The sequence below is a fragment of the Homalodisca vitripennis genome, chromosome 2 (assembly GCF_021130785.1).
Source record: "Homalodisca vitripennis isolate AUS2020 chromosome 2, UT_GWSS_2.1, whole genome shotgun sequence".
NCBI classification, from domain to species: domain Eukaryota; kingdom Metazoa; phylum Arthropoda; class Insecta; order Hemiptera; family Cicadellidae; genus Homalodisca; species Homalodisca vitripennis.
In genome coordinates this window covers 156,434,597-156,460,086 of record NC_060208.1, presented here as the reverse complement: position 1 = coordinate 156,460,086, position 25,490 = coordinate 156,434,597, and the positions used below count along the sequence as shown (strand labels likewise).

The 25,490-nt window shown below is 29.0% G+C and overlaps 1 protein-coding gene across 1 annotated transcript in view; it reads right to left on the bottom strand.

Annotated features, from left to right (window-relative positions):
- Positions 1–8,784: 8,784 nt before the first annotated feature.
- Positions 8,785–25,490, bottom strand: part of LOC124354930 (zwei Ig domain protein zig-8-like) — a 184,817-nt gene continuing 168,111 nt past the window's right edge. The window contains exons 2-5 of the mRNA XM_046805742.1: positions 14,984–15,135; positions 12,302–12,512; positions 10,327–10,635; positions 8,785–9,495 (exon numbers count right to left, since the gene is read on the bottom strand). Coding sequence (XP_046661698.1) covers positions 9,377–9,495; positions 10,327–10,635; positions 12,302–12,512; positions 14,984–15,135 — 791 coding nt within the window. The 3' untranslated portion in view covers positions 8,785–9,376. The remainder of the gene's footprint in view (positions 9,496–10,326; positions 10,636–12,301; positions 12,513–14,983; positions 15,136–25,490) is intronic.

The window sequence follows — 25,490 nt, the reverse complement described above, 5'->3', positions numbered from 1 at the left end:
TCAAAAAATTTAAATACCTACTCGTACAATGCTATTGCATTTCTAGTTAACTTATGTTTCAAAGTATTTTATTGGATAAATATATATTATTTTACAGGTGGTATGGATCCGATTATAAATGGCATTGAGCCTAATATATTATATCAATTTAACAATTATGGGTAACTGTAATTAAAAATAGATTGAAAAATAAAAAAAAACCTGTGTTAAAATAAGCATAGGTAATCTATTAAGGAGTATAAATTACATAATTTGGCTTATAATTTCAGAGTATTCAAGTCTTGTTACTGATCATACTATATCCACAAGCCATCCATCCAAAATCGGCATCATTGTAAAACTGCATATTGTTGTATATTTTATTTATTATTATTCTATTTGTGATACTGCATACATAACGGTTGTTCAGCAAAACTGTTTATTGGTAATTGTTGTCTTCTATAGCACACACTTTCTTTCTTATATGCCGAATAGGAAGTAACAATTTCATTATATTTTTCTGTCTTTCTATCTGTCCTTGAAAACTCACAGAAACCAAATCGTATTCAGATTAGAAGGCTTCTTTCCAACCTTGGTAAAAATTGGTACATGTGAGCCTTACTTCGACCTTGTTGTATTAATAAATTTCAACCTGTTTTCCCTATACTCGTCACTATTAAACCTAAAGTAAACAAAATAATCATACGTAGTGTTTTGTACTAGATTACGTAGTTTGTGTTTTTGTCAGAAAGGTTGTAAAGTTGAATAAGCCATTTATGTTTACAACTTGTGAGATACGACCTCAGCGTCGTTGCATGAAACTCTTCTTGTCAACTTATTGCCAAAGTGTTCTTAAGAAATTTTTGTAATGAGATTTATTTAAAACGTTTACTAAATATCGTTTATATTTTGTTCTTAAATATTTGCTATAAAATACTTGGTAAGATATTTGAAACCAGTATATGTTGTGAAATACGTAGTAAGTATGATAACCATCGTAACACTTTAAACGTGGAAAATTTTGAAAATTCTTTTAAGGATAATAACATAACCTGACGTTTATGTTTCAGTTACAAGTTTATAATTATTTTTATTTATTATGTTTACAACGAATGTGGAAGAACACTGATGCCTAAAATAAATCTTGCTCAGGCGAAACCAAAGACTTCACAAACGGATTTATAACTACACTATCCAATCTATACATTAAATACCATACAAGGTTATTTTTTGACTGCCTTTAAAATAAATCTTTGAAGTTAAAAGAAAAAAAATGTTTCACAATATTCATGCACGACTCATATTTAATTCATTATTGCTATAATTTAAATTTGTAATTATACACATCTATACTTATAATGACTTTTTTTACACAAAAACGTTTAAAATTAACAACCAAGATTATATTTACTAAATTCAGGATCATAAAGAACAACGCTATGACAAAAACTTAACAGTACCTTTAATTATCCGTGTTTTTATTATTTACTTCTTTAAAAACTTTAGAAAAGTCCTACGAAATTCTAAGCAAGAAATTAATGAACAAAAAACTTTTAAATACTGAGACAGAAAATTTACACAACAAATTAAGTATATTAGAATCAAATTTCTTTTTAAAAAATCACACACAATCAGGTGTATTCATATTCACATAATTATAACATTAACTTGTACTATCAAATAATGTAGATGATGATTGCGATCTACTTCTGAACCTTATATTTGTACAGTATAATCATACATAATTAATTCTAGTTGACTTTAAAGCACATTGTTGTCTTCAATTAGTCTGATAAACTTTTACAATTTACTTGTCTCCATTGAGATAAAATATTGCGTAACAATGTAATAGGAAATATAAAATTCAATACATAGCCTCCCATACCCATGCTTTAGACCATCCGTCTGAAATGTCTAACAGTCCAATGGCTAAATGCAGAGATTAGCTTAAACGGATTCTCCAATAAATATATTCCAAATAGTTATTGTAAAATAATGAAAATAAACTCTGTAGAAATAAATAATGGCCATAAAAAGATGGGTTTTGTGTTTGCATCTAAAAATTTCCAATAGTGAAAACTTACATATTTTTTATAACCTTGTATTGTAATAGTTTTTGGAGGGGAATAAGAAATTTAGCCTCTATTATTTTCAAAGTTCAGGTTTAACGTGTATAGAAAAAAGGTTTATACGTCTAAATGTTTAAAATGAAAGCCCTTTAAAATGATTTACAACATTACGTTTACATTTTTAAGTTCAGAGATTCTAACATTGAACCTTCTGGTAACATGGATTTTTGGATCATTCTGTATTTTTATAAAGCTCTAATGAATTTAAACTAATTATGTAGGGTATATTTATTGAGAGAATCCGCGTAAACACAAAATCTTTGGAGTAAAGTTTGACGGCTAGGCTTTTGAGACGGGTGGTCTGAAACAGGCTTTATTTACTAGGATTATAACCTCAGATACGTTACTGTATCAGAATCATAATATGTTTATTGATTGCAATGAATCGTCGCCTAACTGTAATAGCGTATCTTAAACAGCTTTATGTTCAGAAATCCAATTTCCGCAGCGGAAGCCTTACCCAACCAACATGACGTCGCGTCGCGTCGTTTTATATCTCTATATATCATTTAATCTTACTGATATAGGTTACAACCCTTATAACAATGTTGTTAGGCTAGGTTACTCCAGTTTTGATTTTAAACATTTTAAAATTAAAAGTCAATGTTAATATAATAGTATATTAATATGCGTATAATAAATTATAAGTAATTATAAAATAAGGCTGGGATTTCTTTTAAAACGATCCACAATTTTATTCTTCACTATAAACGGCCTGTTTTTCTTGTGGTATATGCATTATTGACGCATTTCTACGAACTAGTTAAGTCGGAAAGATTATTTTATTAATTAACTTAATATACGCAAAGATATGTATTCAGTATTTGTTCAATCACGTTTACACAAGGATTGGACAATAAATACTGTGTATTCCGTATTTGTCCGAATATATGACAGATAATATAATTAAATTTTCTCTATCTGATTTTATATTATAGTTATTTCGTGTTCAATTTCGTATTCCTCTTTATCTTTTCATTTACATCCCCAATAACCTTAATCGTCAAATCTATGTACCATGGGTTAAGCAAGCATCTGAATCACTGATTAAAGAGCAGTCGATAATTTTAAAGAATGTTTTCTAATATATGTACGTAGCTTTAAATACATCTACTTAAAACATCTATACTCTAAGTAGACAGTGTTTTGCGAAAAGATACAATAAAATCTAAGAAAGACACTGACTGGCAGGAGGTTTCGCATGAATCCTCATGTAATCATGTGATTAAATATTGAGAAAACTGTGCTCTCTTAGGCCAGACAGGAGGTTTAATACATGATTATTTGATCGAAGATTAAATACCTTTTAAAAATTAGGACCGAAAGGAGGTTTTATAGCTAGGTTTTCGTTGAATGTTACAACTGAAACTTTCCGAGTCCCTTGGTTGTTACTAGCCTGCAAGGATAAATAGACATGAACATATTATATAAATCTGTCTACAGTTCTTCCTATGGAGTATGTGAGAGTAACCACACACTTTTTTGAGTGAATTAGGAAAACAACCCTAACCAAGTTGCAGGATATCTTTTAAATAACTGAGAAGAAGTTTAATGAACTACATAATAGTTGTAATATTTGTTTGATTGGTACCAGATAATAATGTTGAGGTCGTCATCACCTGGCTTCTGTAAAATGTAATGACGAAACTAAATAAAAGACATCAAATAAAGTTTCAATATATAAGTATAAAGTTTATGTCAATCTCTACAGAGATTAAGAGAATATTAATGATACACATTTAATTCTTTCAAAGTACATGAATATACAAGCTTAAACTATATTAAAAATCATTTTTGTTTACATAAACATTACTGTTCCACATTGCCCATATTATCTTTACAATATAAAATAAATACCCTTCAATTATAACCTTCATCTATGGAAAATGGAAATAAATACACAATATAATAATAATATTAATTTTATTTACAATATTTACAAATCGATCTCGTTTATTTACAACATCACATAGGATTTCACTAAATACTTTGAATCCTTCTTGAACAAATATATGATAAAGTCAACGCATGGCCTTGCCACGCATCTAACATGGAAACCACTACATATATGACAGAAGAATGTGAGTCTGTACAAAAGTGTGGCACAATCAGAACGTTAGAATATATGCACAAGATTACTTGATATCCTTGCTTTATACGTGCTTTTTCTTATAAAGGGTGACCGGTTCTCTCCACAGTGACTATAAGTAGCAGTAAACCTGAAAATATTTAATTTTATATTGAAACGAATATTTTAGATTTTTATGTTTAATTACTAAAAAAAATAATAAAAATTTCAATAATGTTTCAAAAGGGGAAATCAACAGAATGTAAGCATTTCATAACAAAACAATATAAATATTTACAAAATATATATATATATTACTAACACTTATTGTATATATCATATTATGAGATACTTAATAAATTATTTTCATAAAAAAGGAACAAAGTTGACCTGTTAAAACTGCAGATTTGATATAGAAAAATAAATAAATATTAAGGTATTCATATATATTTTTAGTAAGAATAATATGTTTAATTATTAAAGAATATCGTGTTAAAGTCAACTTAAAATCGCATTTTTGGAGACTAGAGAGAAAAAAGATATTTATGTTAATTCCATCAGTAGTAGAAGGAAATTATCAGAATATTTCGATGTGTCAAATTCAGGGACAAAGAAAAATATGTACAGTATGTACATGAAACATGAAATAAGGTAGTGCCTTTTCTTTTAATAGAAAATTAATGTGCAGAATTTGTAAACCCTTCATTTTGTTTCAAAAATATTTATATTACAAAGATAAAAGTTCTTAAGAATCAAATATTTTCACTTCCTAAATCTTTATATACATACTGAAAATTTGCAATATATGTATTAAATTAAGCCTTCATTATTTGCGCGTGATCATAAATTTACCAAAATTTCTTTCTTTATATGACTGCAATTCTTCGTCGATTAATAAAAACTACCAATTCTGTGTTCAGAAGAAAACAATATCTTTTAAAATAAAATTGTTTTAAAAATTTACTCAGGATTATTTACCATACATTTGCTATGAGACGAATTAAGAATACGAAAAAATTGACTGTTTGGAGAACACAATTTTTTTACTTATACTCAATAAAATGTCATTAGGACCACACCTATTGTTATACACGTACGGAAACATCAAAGAAGTTCATTGTTTATTTTCTTATTCTCAAAAGTTCAATAATTTAAAATGAAGGGTTTTCTGGTAACTCAATCCTAACCGCTTTATAAATCTATTAGCTAACACTCTTAGTGACGTCAATTCCTTATTTTACCTCCAAACTTTGGCAGGCTATTGGGGCAGTTAAGTATGTAGTTTGTTTGTTTACTTTTTAGGTTTAAATTTTGTAATACATAAATGTAGAAAATTGTATTTTTCTAATAGGAATATAGAAACATTTTAAAGTTTTTGGATGAATATTAATTATATGTTTAAAATGGTACGTGTAGCATAATATTATTCTACAACTAAATTTTAGTGTGTACAAGTTTTTGAACTTGAATATTATTGTGAAGGGACTTAAAAAAAATTACTACCAGCACATCCGGCTCTTTATATCTATCTACATGGGAATCTTATTCTGCAAGAACCGAATACATGAGATTCATATTTTATAACAATAGTTTTCAATTCAAATTTTGTATAGAAAACCAGTCATTTCACTTTAATGAAACTAGCTCTAAATTATTATGACAATGTTACGTGTTATTTTAATTAAATATAACTAAAAACATGTAGGACTTAATTAAACTCAAATTATATATTATTAAACTAATATCGTAATAATAAATATACGTTACATATAACTCAGTAAACCTTATTATACGTTGATTACATTACTTTTTTATGCTCAGGAACGTTTCAGCATTTCTTACCATATTTATTTCGAGCTAAGAAACATATTATTAAATTATCTTTATTTTATAGAAAATTTTCTTAAGTTTTCAGAATTTATGAGTATAAATATTTTTATACTTACTGAACTAGAAATCAGTCTGTTCCATCCCTTACATTATATACAACTGTACGTTGTACATTTGGATTACTTTCTTGGATGCTTAACTCTTTCCAAGAAAGAAACACTTCATTTAAAGCCAGACACCAACTGAAATGGTTACCAATTTAATGCTCAATAAATAATAAGAAATCCCAATTGCACGTGTCTTATATCGTTTGTTTCATGCAAAAACTCCTGGTATATTTGAACTTTAGCATAAATTAACAATTTTTAATTGATTTCTTATATAGTTTTGTTTGGGTGATTTGGAACACATGAATTGTTAAGAGCAAATACTACTTCTTTGTTACTTCTTTGTCTTCTGGCTATACAGACATGGATAGTATATATTTAGGTATGAGACATCGTGAATGAGAAAACAATAATTTATCACAGTTCTAATTTTCTTTGCCGGAATAATTAATTGAAATAAAATAATTATTGCACGCCGTAAGCTATTAAATTCCAGTTTTTAGTACTTTAATTTCTGTACAGACGTACAGCAATGAATGTACTAAGTGCTCCAGACACAAAATACATTAGTGTGTATTTCATACGTTATATCTATCTATTTATAGCGAAATTCAACGGAATGTGAAGAAGTTCTATTAAAAAAGTAAAAATAAATGAAAAATATGCTAAAATTGTATAATTTTTGGATTCTACGTTATAGAGTTTATTAAATACATATTTAATCCTTAAATCTTAAACATCCTTTCTCATATATTTAAACATTTTTGTCGTAATTTAGTAATTCTCAAGGATTGTTTTAGAAGTAATATTTTTACATATAATTTAAATACAATTCGCATAAATATTAGTTATGTTGTTGTTAAAAACATTTCTATATAGCAAAATGTAACAATATTTCAACAAAATGTTTACTTATTATTTGAAGTTAAACCTATATTGTTACAATAGATAAAAAATAGGCTAACATTTCATTAACAAAAAAATCACCATATTATTGAAAAACTTTCTATAGAGTTTGTATACTTATATTGCATAATATAAGTATTTATAATTAAATATTAATTTTAATTTTTTTACCAATACACGCCGAGATTTAAGTTTTTCAATAAATGTTTTTGATCACAGTATTTATTATGATGTATTGCCATACTACTATATGAAATATAATTATTAGTACATTTAGGAAATATATTACACAAAGCAGCAAAAATATTCCAATATGCCAACGTTACTGCTAATGAACAGTAACCAATATGAGGATTTCATTCTTATCCCTCAATTTCGAGTATCAATAAAATGGTTCTTACATCGTTGTGTTAATATTGTCTCACATACGAGGTTGTCCTCATCGACATTACATCAATATCTCCTCTGGTCCCCTTGTCGGCATCAGTAAGGTACAAGTGAATGACATAATAGTTCAGTTCGGTGGCGTTCTTATAAATACTGTACATAATTTAGCCGATGTGAGCACAAAACATCAGAAACAGCGTTCTAGTTTGTTATTCATCCAGAAATACATGGTTCATTTATAAATTGAGCATTATTTCGTTACTGTTTAGTTTGAAACACTCACATACAAGCTTTACAACTTCCAAAATCTAGATTGATTCTCATATTATGTATATAATATAAATGACTGTGGTATTAGATAAAATTGTAGAAAATTTGTTGTTCATACTTTATTCTCCTACCTTAGTAAAATGGAGATTAAAATAAAATAATTGACGAAAACGTTGATATTTTGGTGTGGTGTATATGTACGTATATATACATTTTGAGACTAAATTTGATACGTATTCGTTTTACAACTTACTGTATGGAGATAAAGGTAATACCTAACTTTAAATTGAATACTTAACATTGTATAATTTATTACTATTCGCCAATATAAATGATAGGGTGTGTTTGTTTTATAAATGTGATTTATAACACAGGAAAGAATAAGAAATTTTGAATTTTTTAGAAATTTTTTGCTATAAACAAACTCTACCTATAAAGAGAAGTAATTTTCAATGTTTCTTTTTATTTAAATTTAATAGAGACTTATAAGTGCAACTCTATTTCTTGAACAATAGATTAATATGTTCTAATTATGTATTATTTATTACTTTTGTATTATATTACTGGTTCCAAATGCTTTACATATTTATTATTATCTAGTCATAGGATGAAAGATCAATGACAAATTATAGGTATAGTAATTTATATAACAGCTATTTAAATGTAGAAAAAACATGGGAAACTCTATGTGAAACACGAAATATTTTTGTATTTCTCATCACTTTCTTCCAATTTTATTTTAATACTCTAAAATAAAATTCAATCAAGAAAGTAAATTTAAATTTTCTTATTAGAAACATCTATTATTTTATATTTTAATGTTACACATTAATTTATATGAAGTATGAAACGATATTTTAATTTTATATACTATTATATAAAATAGTACAACTCAAATTTACCCAGCACGTTTTTCTAGATAATGATTAACTAAAGTTATTGATTTGAATAAAAAGTTAATGTACGGTTTCTGTACAATTAATATTGATTTTACTAGTAGAATAAGCCTCATTCACTTTCAAATCATCAAGTTAAAAAAAAACAAATTTTTTTTATTATAATCTCCATATAAAAGGAAGCAAGTTCAATTTCTTATTATTATATATCATGAAATCCAAGTGTTAGTGATTGTATGATGTATAATTTATGTATATATAATTATATTGAATATGCCATAGGCAGATCAAATATTGATAATTATGTATGTAAAATATAACAAATAATAAACTAAGAATGACAATAGTCAAGTACACTCCTCAGTATAAGTTATACAATTTTTACAATTTTCGTTATATAAAATCGTTTTCACATTCAAAGTCTGCCGGAATGTTTATATAAACCTAAACTGGTGTAATGTATATCACTTATGAATATGAATAAGATGTAATAACTAAAACGTAAAAAGTTTTACATATAGTAAATCATTCCTGTTCAAATTTACATACCCACTGATCAGAACGTAGCACATACTATTTTCAGTTATTATCCAGGATTACATTAACTGTGATATGTAAATTGATAATCAAACACGCATGTTTTTCTTACTGATCATTTTGTGAAATATATTTTGTGCTCACATCATTTGACAAAACATATCCATAACTATGTACATGAAGTATGTAGAAACGATAGAATACTAGACTGTACAGGTGGAAAGCTCATTGACTACCGGAGAGTGTGCGAGGTGGTGACTGCGGGTTTCACCTGAGCCTCTTGACCAACAGGAGCGAGAGAGTAACAGAGGCTAGTGCTGAGGGCAGGCACACACGTAGACTTGCCGTGTTCTTGTTGCCGTGCTGCATAGCCGCTGGGTGTTCTCCTGCAGAAGCAAATTGTAATAATATGAATTTTAATGATATTTATGTTTGTGGCTTAGACTGTAAAATAAGTATAAAGGTGCAAATAAATAAAAGTACAAATAATGTACACCTATTCCGTATTAGAGGAACATTTTCATAGTTAAAATGTAAATAAACCTATTCCAAAGGAGAACATGTTCAAAAGAGCCAAAATTTCTAACATTATTTAAAAATCATAAAATAATGTGTGATATTTAAGTAAAACACAATAAATACATTTATAATAACAAAATGTATACACGTTCGAAATGGTTGATTTCTTTTGTACTTTGTACGGCAAAAACTGTTAATAACTTCAATGTACTCTTTATTTTGTTATGTGATTGTGGTATATGGTATGGTATAAATCCTGTTAATGATATTTTTCAGGCATATCGAATTTTTATCACGAGCTCGTAAATATTTAGCGTTTGGTTACAAATACGATTTACATAAGAATTACTAAATAAATGTTTAGTTTAATTTGATTTGTTTAGGTTTTCACAAATGTTTAAAACTTAGCAATGGTATAGATGATGGAAGTGACTAAGCATTAAACACTAGAATGAAACTGATAATAAAACATGAAACATGTATTTTAGTTTGTAGAAATTTAAATCATTACATATGTATTTTGTACATTGAGTAGTTGGTGATAATTCTGTAACCCCTCCCCCCACACACAATGGTAACTAGTGAACAATGCATACAATTTTTTATAAGTTAGGATAACTGTTTCAAACGTTATCGTAACATTTGCATGTTTTTAGATAAAAAAGGTTTTATGTAATATATTTGAATAAATAATTTACCGCTGATGATCTGCACATTGACGCTGGCCGTCTCAGCAGAGGTGGGTACACAGCTGTAGTTGCCAGTGTCAGCGACGACAGCCCGCGCGATGTGGAGGCGTGATGTGAGCGCGTCCGTCCACTCTGTCTGTATGTGGACTCTGGGTGGCCCCTGAGCAGGAAGCGGACCCTCTTCAACTATTTGGGATCCCCGGTACCAGAATACGGTTCCGAGGTCGTGCGGCCCCTGAGATATCACACAAGTGATGGTCACGCTGCTCCCAGTCTTTACGTACAGTTCTGATGGACCCAATATTCGAGCTTTCGATTCTGTAACAGATTTATAGAAATGTTTTTAAAATCAATAATCAGTACAGATTGATTTTACTACTAATACTAAAATGTAAGCAAGCATAAAGTCTCTCATTATTTCGTATGTATTATAGAGGAGTATAGATTGAATAGGTCGTATTTTAATGTCAACGTATACTGAAGAGTGTACTACGTATTTATACAAAAAATAAAGACGATACAAATCAATAATTCTTGTTCATTTAATAATTAGTCATTTAAAACTGTTGCTTATTTGAATAAGTTTTTTACTTAACTTTTCCATAAAAACCTACTTTAATTTTGATATTAGTGAAAAAATTGGTATCATTATTCATTAATCCATGTTTAAGTATATGTGAAAATTTATTCGTATGGTCGCCTCCCAACTATAATGGTGTTTTGGCCAAATATATGAATAAGTAATAAATTTATTTTGATTGAATTCGAAATTGGTCTTAATTTTGGGGTAAGTAGCCTTTAGTTTACGTTACTTCTTTTAAATATACAACTATATTTACTGTATTTACTTGGATAACGTGTTGTGCCTTAATTCTAGAAATCCTATTTAGAGAAAGGAACAATCTTGTGTAATATTTTTAATGCAGGATTTTATGTAAGAATTCTGGTTTACTAGGTACCGAGAATGGGATAATGTACTGCACGCATTCTGATGTTATAGAGGTTTAAAGTAAACAATTATTAGCTTTCGTGTGTTTCCTAGTGTTTACAAGTGTAACATACAAGTTTACTAGGTACCGAGAATGGGATAATGTACTGCACGCATTCTGATGTTATAGAGGTTTAAAGTAAACAATTATTAGCTTTCGTGTGTTTCCTAGTGTTTACAAGTGTAACATACCAGTTTACTAGGTACCGAGAATGGGATAATGTACTGCACGCATTCTGATGTTATAGAGGTTTAAAGTAAACAATTATTAGCTTTCGTGTGTTTCCTAGTGTTTACAAGTGTAACATACAAGTTTACTAGGTACCGAGAATGGGATAATGTACTGCACGCATTCTGATGTTATAGAGGTTTAAAGTAAACAATTATTAGCTTTCGTGTGTTTCCTAATGTTTACAAGTGTAACATACCAGTTTACTAGGTACCGAGAATGGGATAATGTACTGCACGCATTCTGATGTTATAGAGGTTTAAAGTAAACAATTATTAGCTTTCGTGTGTTTCCTAGTGTTTACAAGTGTAACATACAAGTTTACTAGGTACCGAGAATGGGATAATGTACTGCACGCATTCTGATGTTATAGAGGTTTAAAGTAAACAATTATTAGCTTTCATGTGTTTCCTAGTGTTTACAAGTGTAACATACAAGTTTTTTGAATTTCCAGTGTAAAAACCAAGAAAGTAAATTAGTCTTTGCATACTGAGTAGGGTAGTACCACAGGAAAAGAGAAAATAAATTTTGCCTGTAAACTACTCGACTAAAGACAGTGATCTTCATCAGCAAAATATGTTGTTTATGGGTATTTTTGTTTGGGTATAAACTGAGAGTGCCAGAGTTATGTAACATAAATACTTATTAAATATTTGCATACATTATCAACATTAATTGATGTATAATAGGTTTTATTGAATCATACATGCATTTTGTATAAGCAATAAAAATACTTAAATTTAAGATATAAGTACGTAGGTACAAACCGACAACGTTCAGCCAGAATGCGAGACTCATCTTGGGTTCTGTGTTGACCTGGCATTCATATATACCGGAATCTCTCTGCTGAGGGAATTTTATAAGGAGAGTCCAGTTCTCAGACTTCTCCGGTCGGATCACTTGGAACCTTTGATCGCTTGTATATGTAAGGACGCCAGCTGTCAGGATATGGAGGTCTCGCTTGCGTATCCACGATACCTAAATCAAGGTAAAGGAGTAGGTAGTATTGTTGGAGTAACACAAGTAGTATAATAAGGCCCCTCATTTTATTGAAGCCGTAAGACAGATGGTACATAGCTGAAATTCTCAATTTTTTTATTGTAGGTAAAACAAAAAATCATTGTTAGACCTGTTTGCTCCCTAAACACTTAGAGTCATAAAAAAACTTTAACTTAACTTTAAGCAAATTTTCATTAATAATATGTTTATAAAAAGCTCCCTTAACTAAGAAAATTGCAAAGTCTGAATGATTACAGCTATAGGAAAACATATGTTACGTTAGCCACTATTAGTATAACAGGTAGTGCATAAATTATATTTACCATTGATATAAACACTATAGTATTATTGAAGTATGAGCTTTTCCTATTGGAAATCTTTATATTATTTAAGAAAACTCACAATTATCCAATAATTTTGATTTTCACACGGGGCCATTTGGGATGAAAGCTTTGATGTCAAAAGGCCTTTTGTGATAAAATTAAAATAATTAGATAATTGTGAGCATTCTTAAAAAAAATAATTGTATAAGGTTTTAAATATTATAAAAATATAATATTTATAAGTGAATTAATATTTCCTAATGATGTTTTAAGCACATATTTAATTACATTATATTGTGAATGTACTATATGAATATATATACTGTATATATATATATATATATATATATATATATATATATATATATATATATATATATATTCTCCCCTTAATGAAGCCTAGAATAAATTAGGTTATTTTGTTGTAGTATAAATCATAGATCCAGGCTTCAAACAAAAGAGGTCCTTCCTTCTCTTCTAATTTACATGTTTCAAGTTACTTTAATCTAAAGATAAATTTGGATAATCGGTGCATTACTGGAGTTGAATTTATTATTATTATAAAAGTAACTGCAAAATTTCTTTTTGAAATGTAAATATTATCATATTATAGTAAATTTATAAAAATGTATAGTGTTAAGTAATATAGAAATAAACATATGGTAGTATATAAGTTTTTAAACGACAGTGTCCCCTGATATATAGGCTATTGTTAAAAAAATTTATATAATTAGTTAATGTGTATCTTACAAAAATATATTACATATTATTGTACGGATTTTTCCAATATTAAAAGTGTTATTTTTTGTGTGGTTGCTGCAAAAATTGTAAGCTGACGTGTTACTGTTTGTTACTTGCGTAATTTAAAAACGATGTATTTACTTTCGGTTTTTTCATAACTTCAACCATATGGTGAAGTAAATACGTAACAGTTTGAATTTCTACGTAATAATAAGTGACAAGAAATATAGAGTTTAAGAAACAACTAAAATATTGCTTATAACATAAAGTAATTTAATTACATAAAAAATGCAATTATTGTACTGTTCCTTGGGACAAAGGTATAACACAGACACAAGATGTAATACACAAATACAGAACATATAACACCAATAAACTCTAGTATGTTACAAGCCAAATATAGTTGTGGAATTATGATTAGTTAAATTAAAATTGATTAACTTTGGAATGAATAATATTATCAGCGTGTATACACATATATAAATCACGCACTGTGAAAGGAAAGCCCCATGGCTAGACGATGTACTCTTTAGTATTTTCAGGATTGGTTTTATGCACTTTTAACAACATTTTCCTAAGAATTATATTTGATTCTACTTGAAAGTTAGTGAAAAATACCTCATTTATATGTACCTAAATATTACTGAATTGATCTTTTAAGGAATGAAAAGAAATCTGTGTAGTATAAGGAGCTTTAGTCTTTAATTTTGAAATATCTTGTAAAGTTAAATAAAACAAGATTAATTAAAAGATTCTTATGTCAGTTTTTGTTTAAAAGAAAACTCTCAATGTGGAAAAAGTTAAGATTTTCCTTAGAGGAAGTCTCCTAATTTTTATTTCTCTTAATTAAGCGCAAATTTATATTTCTTTACATTTATTTTACTCTTTTAAGATAGTAGTAGTTAACCGATTCCGAATGTAACAACTAATGAAGGGCTAAACACGTTCCGCTTCTTTTCCAGATTCAGAAATACATGCATTATTCATTCTTAGATTTTACATAATTTTTTAGTTTTTAATTTTTACAGGTAAAAGTGTAAGCGGAAAAGCTAAATATATTACGATACTTAAGACTTTGTCTCTTTAAACATAACAGCTAACATTTGTATAATATTTTTCAGTAGAAGTAAACATGTTTTTGAGTAAAAATTGAATTTTGAGAATAATGCGAGTTATTATATACGAAAATCCTGTTTATTCCAAATAAAGCATTCAAAACTGTTTTAACACATTTAAAAGTATATGACATTCACTCCGAGAGAATTAACGTTGAATACTTACAATAGTTGAGGGAAATATACGTAAGGAACATGCACAGATTTGTATATTTGTTCACACTAGTAGACATATTGACATAGAAGTGCTAGTAATGTTGTAAAAACTCACGGCTTTGTCTCCGAGCTGTTCAACCCTACAGTGAAGGAAAGCACTCTGGCCAACAGCCGTCGTTACGTTCCTCTGCACATTGTAGTCGAAGTATGGAAATATACTAGAGTTGGTTACACTGTTTCCGGTGGCAGAACCCACGAAAGGAAATCCTGCAGGCAAACGGACAAACATTATTATTATTGACAAAATGCATAGGATTATCTTAGGTAGTTGATACATTTAAAGCTTGTGATAAGATTGTAATAGTTGTCTCATAATGGTCTCATTATATTCTAACAGTACATTAAAAGTAGAGAACTGCGACGAAGTACCTCACTAATTAATTAGTAAGCAAATATAAATTCCATCCCGTTATTGATCTAGGTACGAGACTAAAATTAATTTATTTATCAGATTAAGTACAGTATTTCAACACATTGTAACGTCAAAATATAAAACTTTATTAAATTCCAGCTAATTATGTTATGTCTTTAAACATACATATGGTAAGCCTTTGCTTTCCCTAAAGTTCTGTACTTTTATGTTATTCCCAGCTAATTTGTTCTTAATGGTAGAAATATCTTAATCTTATTAATTACAGGTCTGTCTGAGATGTTCATTAATTTAAAACCATTTAATATTTTGCTACTTTACCCAATACTTAGTGTAACTAAAAGGATATTAGGGATTAATATACTCAACTTCCTGTATTAAAAACAACGCCCTTTGAATTTGAACTTAGTATTTGTTATCTCACTTCTACAGAGAATTGAAGGTGAGACGTTTCTTAAAGTCTGAAGCACTACGAGGAATATACGCGTCAGCTTTCATTGTGAAAAGGTACCGTTATAACAATATAAGCGTCATCTTGCAATAAAGAAACCACTACGCCACGACGTATACAACTTTATTGAGTCATATACGACTACATTTTACCTAAAGAATGGATTTAAAAATATTTGCACTGGAAAGTAATAAATTCACTAAGCCTTTATACAGAGAGTCTTACGCCATATTCTGGCATAGAGGATTATTGAGTTATAGTTCATTTAAACTATGAAAATTAATGTTATTTTATTGTGATTCTTTAATACTTACGAAGTAACATATGTTGGGTTTAAACAAAATGAAGTACATTTAAAGTACTTTAAAATTAAAGTTCCCTTTGCCCTCTCGATGAAAGAAGTTCCTAACTAAAAGCAATCATGAACTGCCTTCTCTTAGAATTAAACGCAGGCGTACTTTTAATTTTACTTTCTCTGAAATACAAAAGAGTATTAATATATTAGAATAACACTGTTATTGGTCAAACAATGGGGTGACAGCACATCATTCCTTACAGTAACTTATATTAAAATTGCTAATATGATGAATTAGACATTTATTACACTTCAGAACTCATCCGTATTTTGGTCAGTGGCATGATAATTTCCTCCTCCTTGTGTACTTTTGACGATTATAAAATCATGGAAAAGTATCAGGATTTGTTATAAAACGACTTGCAAAAGATGCATAAAATAAATGCGGATCACAGATCATTTTCATGTACAGTTGTGTTGTTAGATAGCTGGTATTCATCGTTAAAATAATCATCGTATTAGCATTAATGTAGTAATTCATATTTATTACATTATATACTTATTACAATTTTTTCTCAGTATAAACATTTTTTGTCTAGGAAGTAGCATCATATATAATCATCTTTTGTACGGCACAATATAAGTCCGTGAAAATGACTCTCTTTACAGTGCAGAGTTAGTAATAGGTTCAGGTATTACAGTAATATATTTATAGTGGAGACACGCTGACATATATGTACTGATTTGTCTCAGGTGTAGCAAGTTATAAAATCTCTAGATATACGGAGTCAGAATATATTATGTATGTAGCAGTAAGTATCACATTAGTTCAGAACTCTACCATATTGACGTCGTAATTACTACTCTCCAGCTTTTAGGGATATGTAAAAGCATACGAGTATAATAAAACTCATGTATGATGGCCAAGAAATAACATTACATGGGCAAAATCAAAGAAGTTTAAGAAAATAATTCTATAAGTTACCGTTAAACAACAATTGCTGCATTGCAGTCTTTAGTTTTACTGGAGCGTCAGTACCACATTTATTATTGCAATTCTGCTTACTTTGGATCTGGGTCAATGCAACGTTATGCCAACTAACCTGCCAAGATTGAACGTGAATTTCAGACGTCATTTGTGTTAAATTAATTCATTAATTCGTAAGACAGTTACTTTTACTAATTAATTTTGTTACATTATTACACACGAAACATTGGATTATATGTTAGAAACCAAATGTATTTTTTTGTGAATCCGCTGTATCCAATGTTTTGAACGGATGCTATATTTTATATTAAACACTATTATGTACAAAGATAACGTCTAATTTAAAAAGATAAAATCCCCTTGCTTAATATTAAGAATTGATCGAAACAGAGCATGCTAATATAAAGCATTTATTCATATAATATATTAAAATATTGATCCTAAATCTAGAATGGTCTTATTGATAAAGCATTGAATGTTTTATATATCTAAGGTAAATAAAATCCCTAATAAAGTCTAAATCTAAGATAAATTTGACAAACTCTTACCTGTAACTCATACCATTCTTAATCATTAGTAATGTAACGTACAACGACGTATACTATTATATGGTTTTAATGTAAATAAATCCAAAGATTTACTTAGTCATATATTTTATGTTTAATGAAACAAATATAAAAATATATTGCGCAAAAATTAGGTACTGTAATGTATCCGCAGTACAGTGATATACATTTAATAAACGTTAATATGAGGTTCTTTATTTCACAGATATCATGTATTCCTATCAGACATTAAGTTGCTTATTTTAACACATATATTAGAGAAATGGATGATGTCTTCTTAGAGGCGACTGATTGATCTAACATGTTGGGAATGTACATTGGTCGAGCTCTGACCTGCAACAATAATATGGACAACATATGTGCCAAAGTTACATGTACCATGCATTGTTGAGCCTGGTAAAGTTCTGCTCCTTTGAATTTTATATAACGCGTTTACTCACATACCTAAACTTTGGTACGAACTAAAACTGCGAGGAAAGGGCCTGTACCTACCACAAAATGTAACAATTTTTCAGACTGCAAAGAAGGCAGTTAGAATTATTGTTATGTTTAATGATAGAATGCCGTGTTTATATTCTGTTATAGAGTTGGGATCATTAAAATCGCCCTGTCTCTATGTGTTGAAGGTTATCCTATTCATAAAGTTACATAAATGGCAATTTGGTTGACGGCAGGAACCATCATCAGCATAAGACTAGTGGTAGGGAACAATACTATAGGTCTACTGTATTTCAGTATTTAGTACAAAAAGGCAGCGTCGGTCTAATAAATAAATCCCAAAAATATGTTAAAAAATACAGATAATCTATAACATTCAATACTTTCGTCAAACGAGTTTTGGTGTCTATAGAGGAATTCATCATGAGCCGCTGGGATATGTAAGCATGACACTTTTTCCATTAAATGTTATTAGAATTTTGTATGTGAATTAGGAAAGATGCAAAGTTTAATACTGATATCTTAAAATCTCCTGTATAATATAACATATTGTTATATAATATAATGCATATATTATTTGTATATAAAAGAATAATATAGAAAATACTATGTATTAAATATAATTTTTAACTTACTTCTTAAAATAGCTACACCGCCTCTATTATTTTTATGTGACTTAATACAAAAATTTAAGAAATCTCCATTGTACTCCTAAAATTATTATTCGTACGCTTTCAGAAATTTAAGATATTTAAAATCAGTGAGGCTGGGGTTAAGTGCAATATCTTACTGAGATATGATAAGGAGGAATAGTGGACTATAATCTGTCATGTCACCTTAGAAGAAGGGAAAGTCAGCTTTGTTCCAGCCTCTCCAGTTAAAGTGGGCAACGGACAGCACTCTTTTATGTCCATGTTAGCAACATCCTTTAACATTAATAGAGCCCCACCCACTCCTGCAGTCATTCTCGGTACTAGCAGATTTATCGATCAACTCTTTCAACACTATGTCTCGGCTTTACGGTTAGTGATGTGAATTTTAAAAGTTTCATAAGGTGCCACTAAAGTATCTCATCGGTTTTTTGTGTACCAATTGTAGATTTAATTTTGATTACAATAAAACAAATCTATGATAGGAATTCTAAGTTTTGAACAGAAGAACAGCTAAATATAAAAGATGGAAATACTTTTGCCAATTAGGCCTTGAAAATAGTAAGGTAGTTTAAACGATTGTAATAATATACATTTAAAAAAAGACTGATACCGTACACTTAATAGTATTATGTCCCAAATTGTAGTATATTATAAAATTTAACCAATAATACAGAATAAACTACGATAAATAGTAATTCCGTAATTTCAATATGTAGAATCAGTTTACATAGTATTTATAGACAAAATATACATGAACCTTAAAATTAATTAATAATTTGGAAATACTATTCCTAATACGTTCCTCATTAAAGGAAATTATCCAAAATTCATGATATAATTGTTAAAACAATAATGGTCAAAGTGTGCGGCTAGAATATATTAACTGTTATATTGTTTTCTTGTACAATAAAGTTTTTATCCAAATAAAACACTATACAAAGGAAATTACTTTAAGTATTATCTATTATAATATTTCCTGAAGCCATTGCTCTTTCTATGGCCAGGTGTCCACCATCAATGTCAATATAAGACGAAGCTTGGAGAAAGGAATTTAATATCCTCACCAGCACGGTCTTTTATTGGTAAGAAACCTTTTCGCCGTTCTCCAATCACTTTACTGTCTCCAAAGATAAGTTGCATGTATAGTACAGTTGGTTTTAATGTATGAAAACAATATTTTCTGGGTGTTTTAGATTACAAATGTACTACTACATTGTTTCATGAATTTTAAATTTTCATACAATTAATAAAAATTTTATTAATTTCAATAAAATTTTTATATAAAAAAGACCAAATGATAAAAACACAACTTAGTAGAGTACAGAGTATATCTTGTTCGAGTAGTAAACTTTCTAATTTGTTTTTATAGGTAAAATATTTTGATGTGTATTTTCGCTTTAAAAATTCTGTGATATACTTTCATAATCACGTATACACCGAAAAAAGAGCTTCTTGGATATAAAGCGTGTTACAAAAACCAGAGCACGTCTTACATATTCCTGTTGGTAAAGTGTAAGTAGCACACTGGGCTCCATTAGGCGTATTCAATGCAATAAGATTCCATTAGAGCTGGCGTTCTGCCTAACAACCTCTTTGACCCTTTTATAAAACGGTCCGACTATATAGTGTAGGCGACTCTTAGAGGCTTTTGGTATCTTGAAAACGGTTTTTCATTTATCTCTTCATTTACTGTATTTCATTTTAATATTGCGTAAATCACTATGAAATAATAATAAGTTTAAATGTAGATGTTATATAAATCTGCTTATTGAAATCATAAATGCAAACCTAAAAAAATGCATGTGCATACTGCGTATTTCGTGAGACATTGTTCATGATAACAGACACAAAAAAGTCACAAAATTGTTATGTAAAATATGTTTTATGTCGCTTCGTTTATGTTCTGTACGTCAATATATGTTTTTAATTTTTTAATAATGTCTCAGAACGCATTGAAGCTAATAACCATAATAACCTGAAACTTGGTACTTTTGTTAAACTACGAGTAATTAGAAGAAAAAACATTACTAAAAAAGTAAAATACATATCAATACAAATAAAAAATACATATCAATTTCAGTTAAAAATTTGGCAGCATTTAAAATTTAAAATCTTAATATCCCAAAAACGTCTGTAATGTTAGTAAATATTGCTAAGTATTTTGTGAAAAAAAAAAAAATATATATACATATATATATATATATATATATATATATATATATATATATATATATAAAACAGAATATGTTGAAATCTGTTGAGAAATTAAATTTAAAATTGTTGTTGTTTGAAGACCAATAAATAACTATTTGTACTTGGACCTTACACAAACACACCTATAAACCAAAACGTATGCAATTATTTTATCTTAACTAATGTTATCGAATATAGTTTTGTCATTTAAATTTCCAATAAATAAATATTCTTTGAGTATTTACGATATTTTTTATATTAATTTTAAGATATTAAGTTACGAAAAATATTAAAATGTCACCATTTTAAAATGCTTATAGCTTATACGTATTCAAGTTTTACTTATTCCCCATCTATTACTTTAATATAAACGCAAAGTTGTATTTTAATTGCTCCAACAGTTTCCGAATTATAATCTAAAATAAAACACATATGTACGAACAGACACTAAACGAAGCCATATTTCATGTAAATATTTTTTTATTGTTTTTCAGTCTACTACAACGACCTGAAGTTGTAAAAACCTGTCCTTTAAACCAGGTATATGTAGTTTCAACCAGTATACTAGATTGAGGAATTAATTTTAAACATGATAAATATGGTAATTTTTAAACTGACCAATAAGCTGTCACAGCTAGGATGCAGAGTACAAACAGTAATATCACAGATACTACTGACAGACTAAAAATTATGTTGATATGGACAAACTGCAAGGTGTAATAAAGTTCCAGTCCTGAGAGTGTTCTGGCTTAGGAAAACATTAGTATGATCTGCGATAAATTTCTCGAAATCTATCAGCCTTATAACTCACTCATAAATCTCAAAGCAGATAAATAATCGTAATGATAAACTGAAATCTTGGACATGAATAACTCTCATATGTAAAATTATAACAAGAGATAAGTTGATAAACGTATAAAAAACCCCTTAGAATAACAATTTTAATATTTATAACACCCGGTTTAAAAACAAAAGTAGCGACCAAATAAACATTCCCGAAATTGCTAATTGCAGACAAAATATTGGATTCATCTGTAGATCCAATACGTTTCTAAAAAATACTAAATCAATTGAAAGGTTTGGAACAATAATTGGAATAAAATAATGTTTTCTATCCACCCTATGAAACGCCGTTGATCGATGATTCCGTGTATAGAGTCGGTTTCATGTGGAGCCTTGTAAGGTTGTAACATTAAGAGATTTATAAACTTTGGTTTAATAAAAACAGACTATGAATGTTTGAGAATATTCCTAGACTATTGAATAAAATAAAAGTGTCACTAACATGATTAGAGGCAACTGAGCGATAGTTTAAAATATCATAGAATGTTTCTTAAAATATGTATTATGTAATTTACACACATAAAATGTGTAACAGTTATATTATTACTGTGATGTACGTGATTTTAGGCTTTAGAATATATCAAATTACGCTTTAGTGTGTAGTAATGTACTATATACTGATTAACACTGATTACACTTAATAATAGAATGCGCTGTAAGGAATTTGCTACATTCTTGGGGGGGGGGGGTGGGGGGGGGGGGGGGTGGGGGGGGGGGGGGGTGGGGGGGGGGGGGGGTGGGGGGGGGGGGGGGTGGGGGGGGGGGGGGGTGGGGGGAACCTAAAGATATTGAAGTTAAATTTATGTATATTTTATAGAAATAAAACTAGTTTCTTTAACATGAATAAAGAATAAGGTGTAAAGATGGAGAAATGTAAAGTTTTTCTAAAGGTAAGAAAATAATATTAAAAGTGAATTGGGCTTCTTTCGATGTGTAAATCGGGAATTCAATTCCGATACCTTCAAAAGAACTCTTTTATTCCGTATTCTTTGTGACTTTTAATACGAAATGTGGAAAACTCCTTTGAAAACGAACATCTTTTTTAACTCATAGCAGGTAAACATAATAGATTAATAAGATCCATTTGATGATAAATAGATTAAGTTGCTTTACTTAAATGAATTTTTCTTCTTATTACAGTTAATTTCCTAAACATTCCTTTATAAAACTTGATTATATCTAATACATTTTATTTCATCTGTGGAGGGATAAATGTATCACCTTAATTATAATTAAAATTCTAATTGATGTGTTTTATTCCTTAAAACTTTAATTACGTAATATAAAACAATCATATAACTTTAACAGTACATTCTATTCCAAACTAGAACAATATAAGATGCTCCACTCACATCACATCATGTATGTGGGTCACGTGGTATACCCGCCTTGGTCCGTGATGTCATTGACCTACTACTGATGGCTCGATGTTTCTTCATAAAACTCAATAATGTAGTAAGGTACTAACGAAAATTTATGTAGTTACTATTTGATGGCCTGCAAATTTAACATGGCATTTATATCATTCTCTGCGTGGTTTTATGATAAAGGTTTACATGCCTTTTCAAGGGTATTAATTTAAAAGAATAAACCCCGGAAATAAATAGTGAAACAGTTTTTTTTTCTAGATAACGTACGCAGTTTGTTTTCTTACTCATAAAATACACGATATTCCTTAGTAGTAGTAGTCTTTTCATTTAGGTCGTCACTAGGTCTTACTTTTTATAATTTATAGTTCATTTTATAAGGTGAATAATTGCGTCAAAATAAAATGACGATACTAATTCACTGCATGTCTTGTAATAAACGCGAATTCTTAATCAATAATAAAGCTACACAGAATGTTTGCAGAAAACCTGAAGGATATAATTTTATTTGTCTTGTAGGTCCAATTAAAGGTGATGTTATTTATGCTTTTCTTATTATCATCGGAAGAAAAGTGATCCTTAATAATCTACGTCGTGTACATAGCTTTTAGAAGTCTTCAATGTTTATGTTTGAACGATGAAAAACGAATTTTATGAGAATTTTTTTATTTATATCAGCAGCTACTCGTCGCTTTACTCGTAATTCGCAAATCAAAATGTGTAGCTTTTGTTAAAAAATACATTTTTTGTTATGTAATAGAGTACTATGATACATTGCAACCAGGACTAAACATATATATCATTAGGCAAATACTACTTCAGTACTCAAATTTAGGTATTGAAGAGTAATTAGAATGAAGATATGTAGGATTTTACTGCCACTATTTAGTTTTTTTTAGATCGTATGAATAAGCATTTTTAGAAAGAATAAATTACATTTCCGACAGTTTAGTTTGCCTGCCTTGATAAATTGGTCAAAATATTTACATATAAAGGTCATGAAAACAATTTAGGATTTTAACTACTTCGATAAGATAGCATCAAGACTTATTTGGATAAAGAGGCGAATAATAACACCATTGCAAACTACTTTGAGTCTAATATATTTCAAGTGCCATAGTTACAGTTTCCCTTATTGTTCTCATTGAAGAAAACATATCGTTCAAAGCTTACTGAGGTCAAAAGCATCTTCATTTAAATTCACTCTAAATATGGTATATTTTCCGCTCCAAAATTGGGTTTGTTGTTGCTCTGACCAAACATTTATCACAAAAGTAAGCTTTGGAGTCCAACTAAGAATAAAAATAATATATTTAGGGTCTCCAAGGTTTCTAGAATATCAGTGACATTGAGTTTTACCAGGATTAAGAGATATGTCCATAAGTAAGCTTACAAGACTACTACTAAAAGCAATTTACTTCCGTCACATTTTTCTTCTTGAATGAGGGAAGAGTGTGTTATCCTTTTTCTTTCACAACAGTATAAATGCCATACCCAAGGTCAAGTGAACCAACTAGTTTCGATTAAATATTTTTATGCAACCTTCTAAAGTACCTAGTCTTTTGTAGACGTTTTTTCTTAATATTCAGGAGGATTCTATAGAAATATGCGGATTGAAATCTTTCTAATGACGGAATTCCTAAATATTGATTCCTTTTTAAGCGAATATAATGCCCAGAAATTTAAACCAATACCTATATATCATTTGTGTGTACGTATTAGCTTATGCAATATAGCTTTAATTAGTTAGGTAGGCAGTATTAATTAATTAATAATACATAATATATACAGCTCAAAACCTTTAAAATAGCTTTATATTGTAAGGTTTCATAATTATGGGATATAAAATGTTACGGTTACGATTATGATATATACCAGCATTCCAACAATGTATTGTTGAATAATTAAACATACAAAATGGTGCATATTCAGTTTGACATATCGAGATGACTGCAACATTTAAAATGTACCTTTCTTCAGACCTACCCGGAAGAACCACGAAGATGATGCTTTTCTTGATTTTATTATTGTCATTTAATAACGGTTTTATCATCCTGTTTAGTTGCTTTATTCTCTTTATCTATAAGGTGTCTTTGGGAATTTCTGTATCGGCCTTATAATTTCACCAATTACCATGGTGAAATAAAAATATAAGTAATTCATGAACGATGTTTTTAGTCACACCTTAATAAGTGAGTAAAAACTATTATTTAAGACTTTAAATATTTTTATAGGAATACATGATTTTGGTATAGTTTTTGAATACATTTCTCCCTGAGTATGGTTTTAAAATCAATAAATGGTTTATAAAAACATTCATCTGTAATTAAGAGATCACGCGACATTATTAAAAACCTGTTCCTATACACTACAAAGTTATATTATACTCAAATATTCA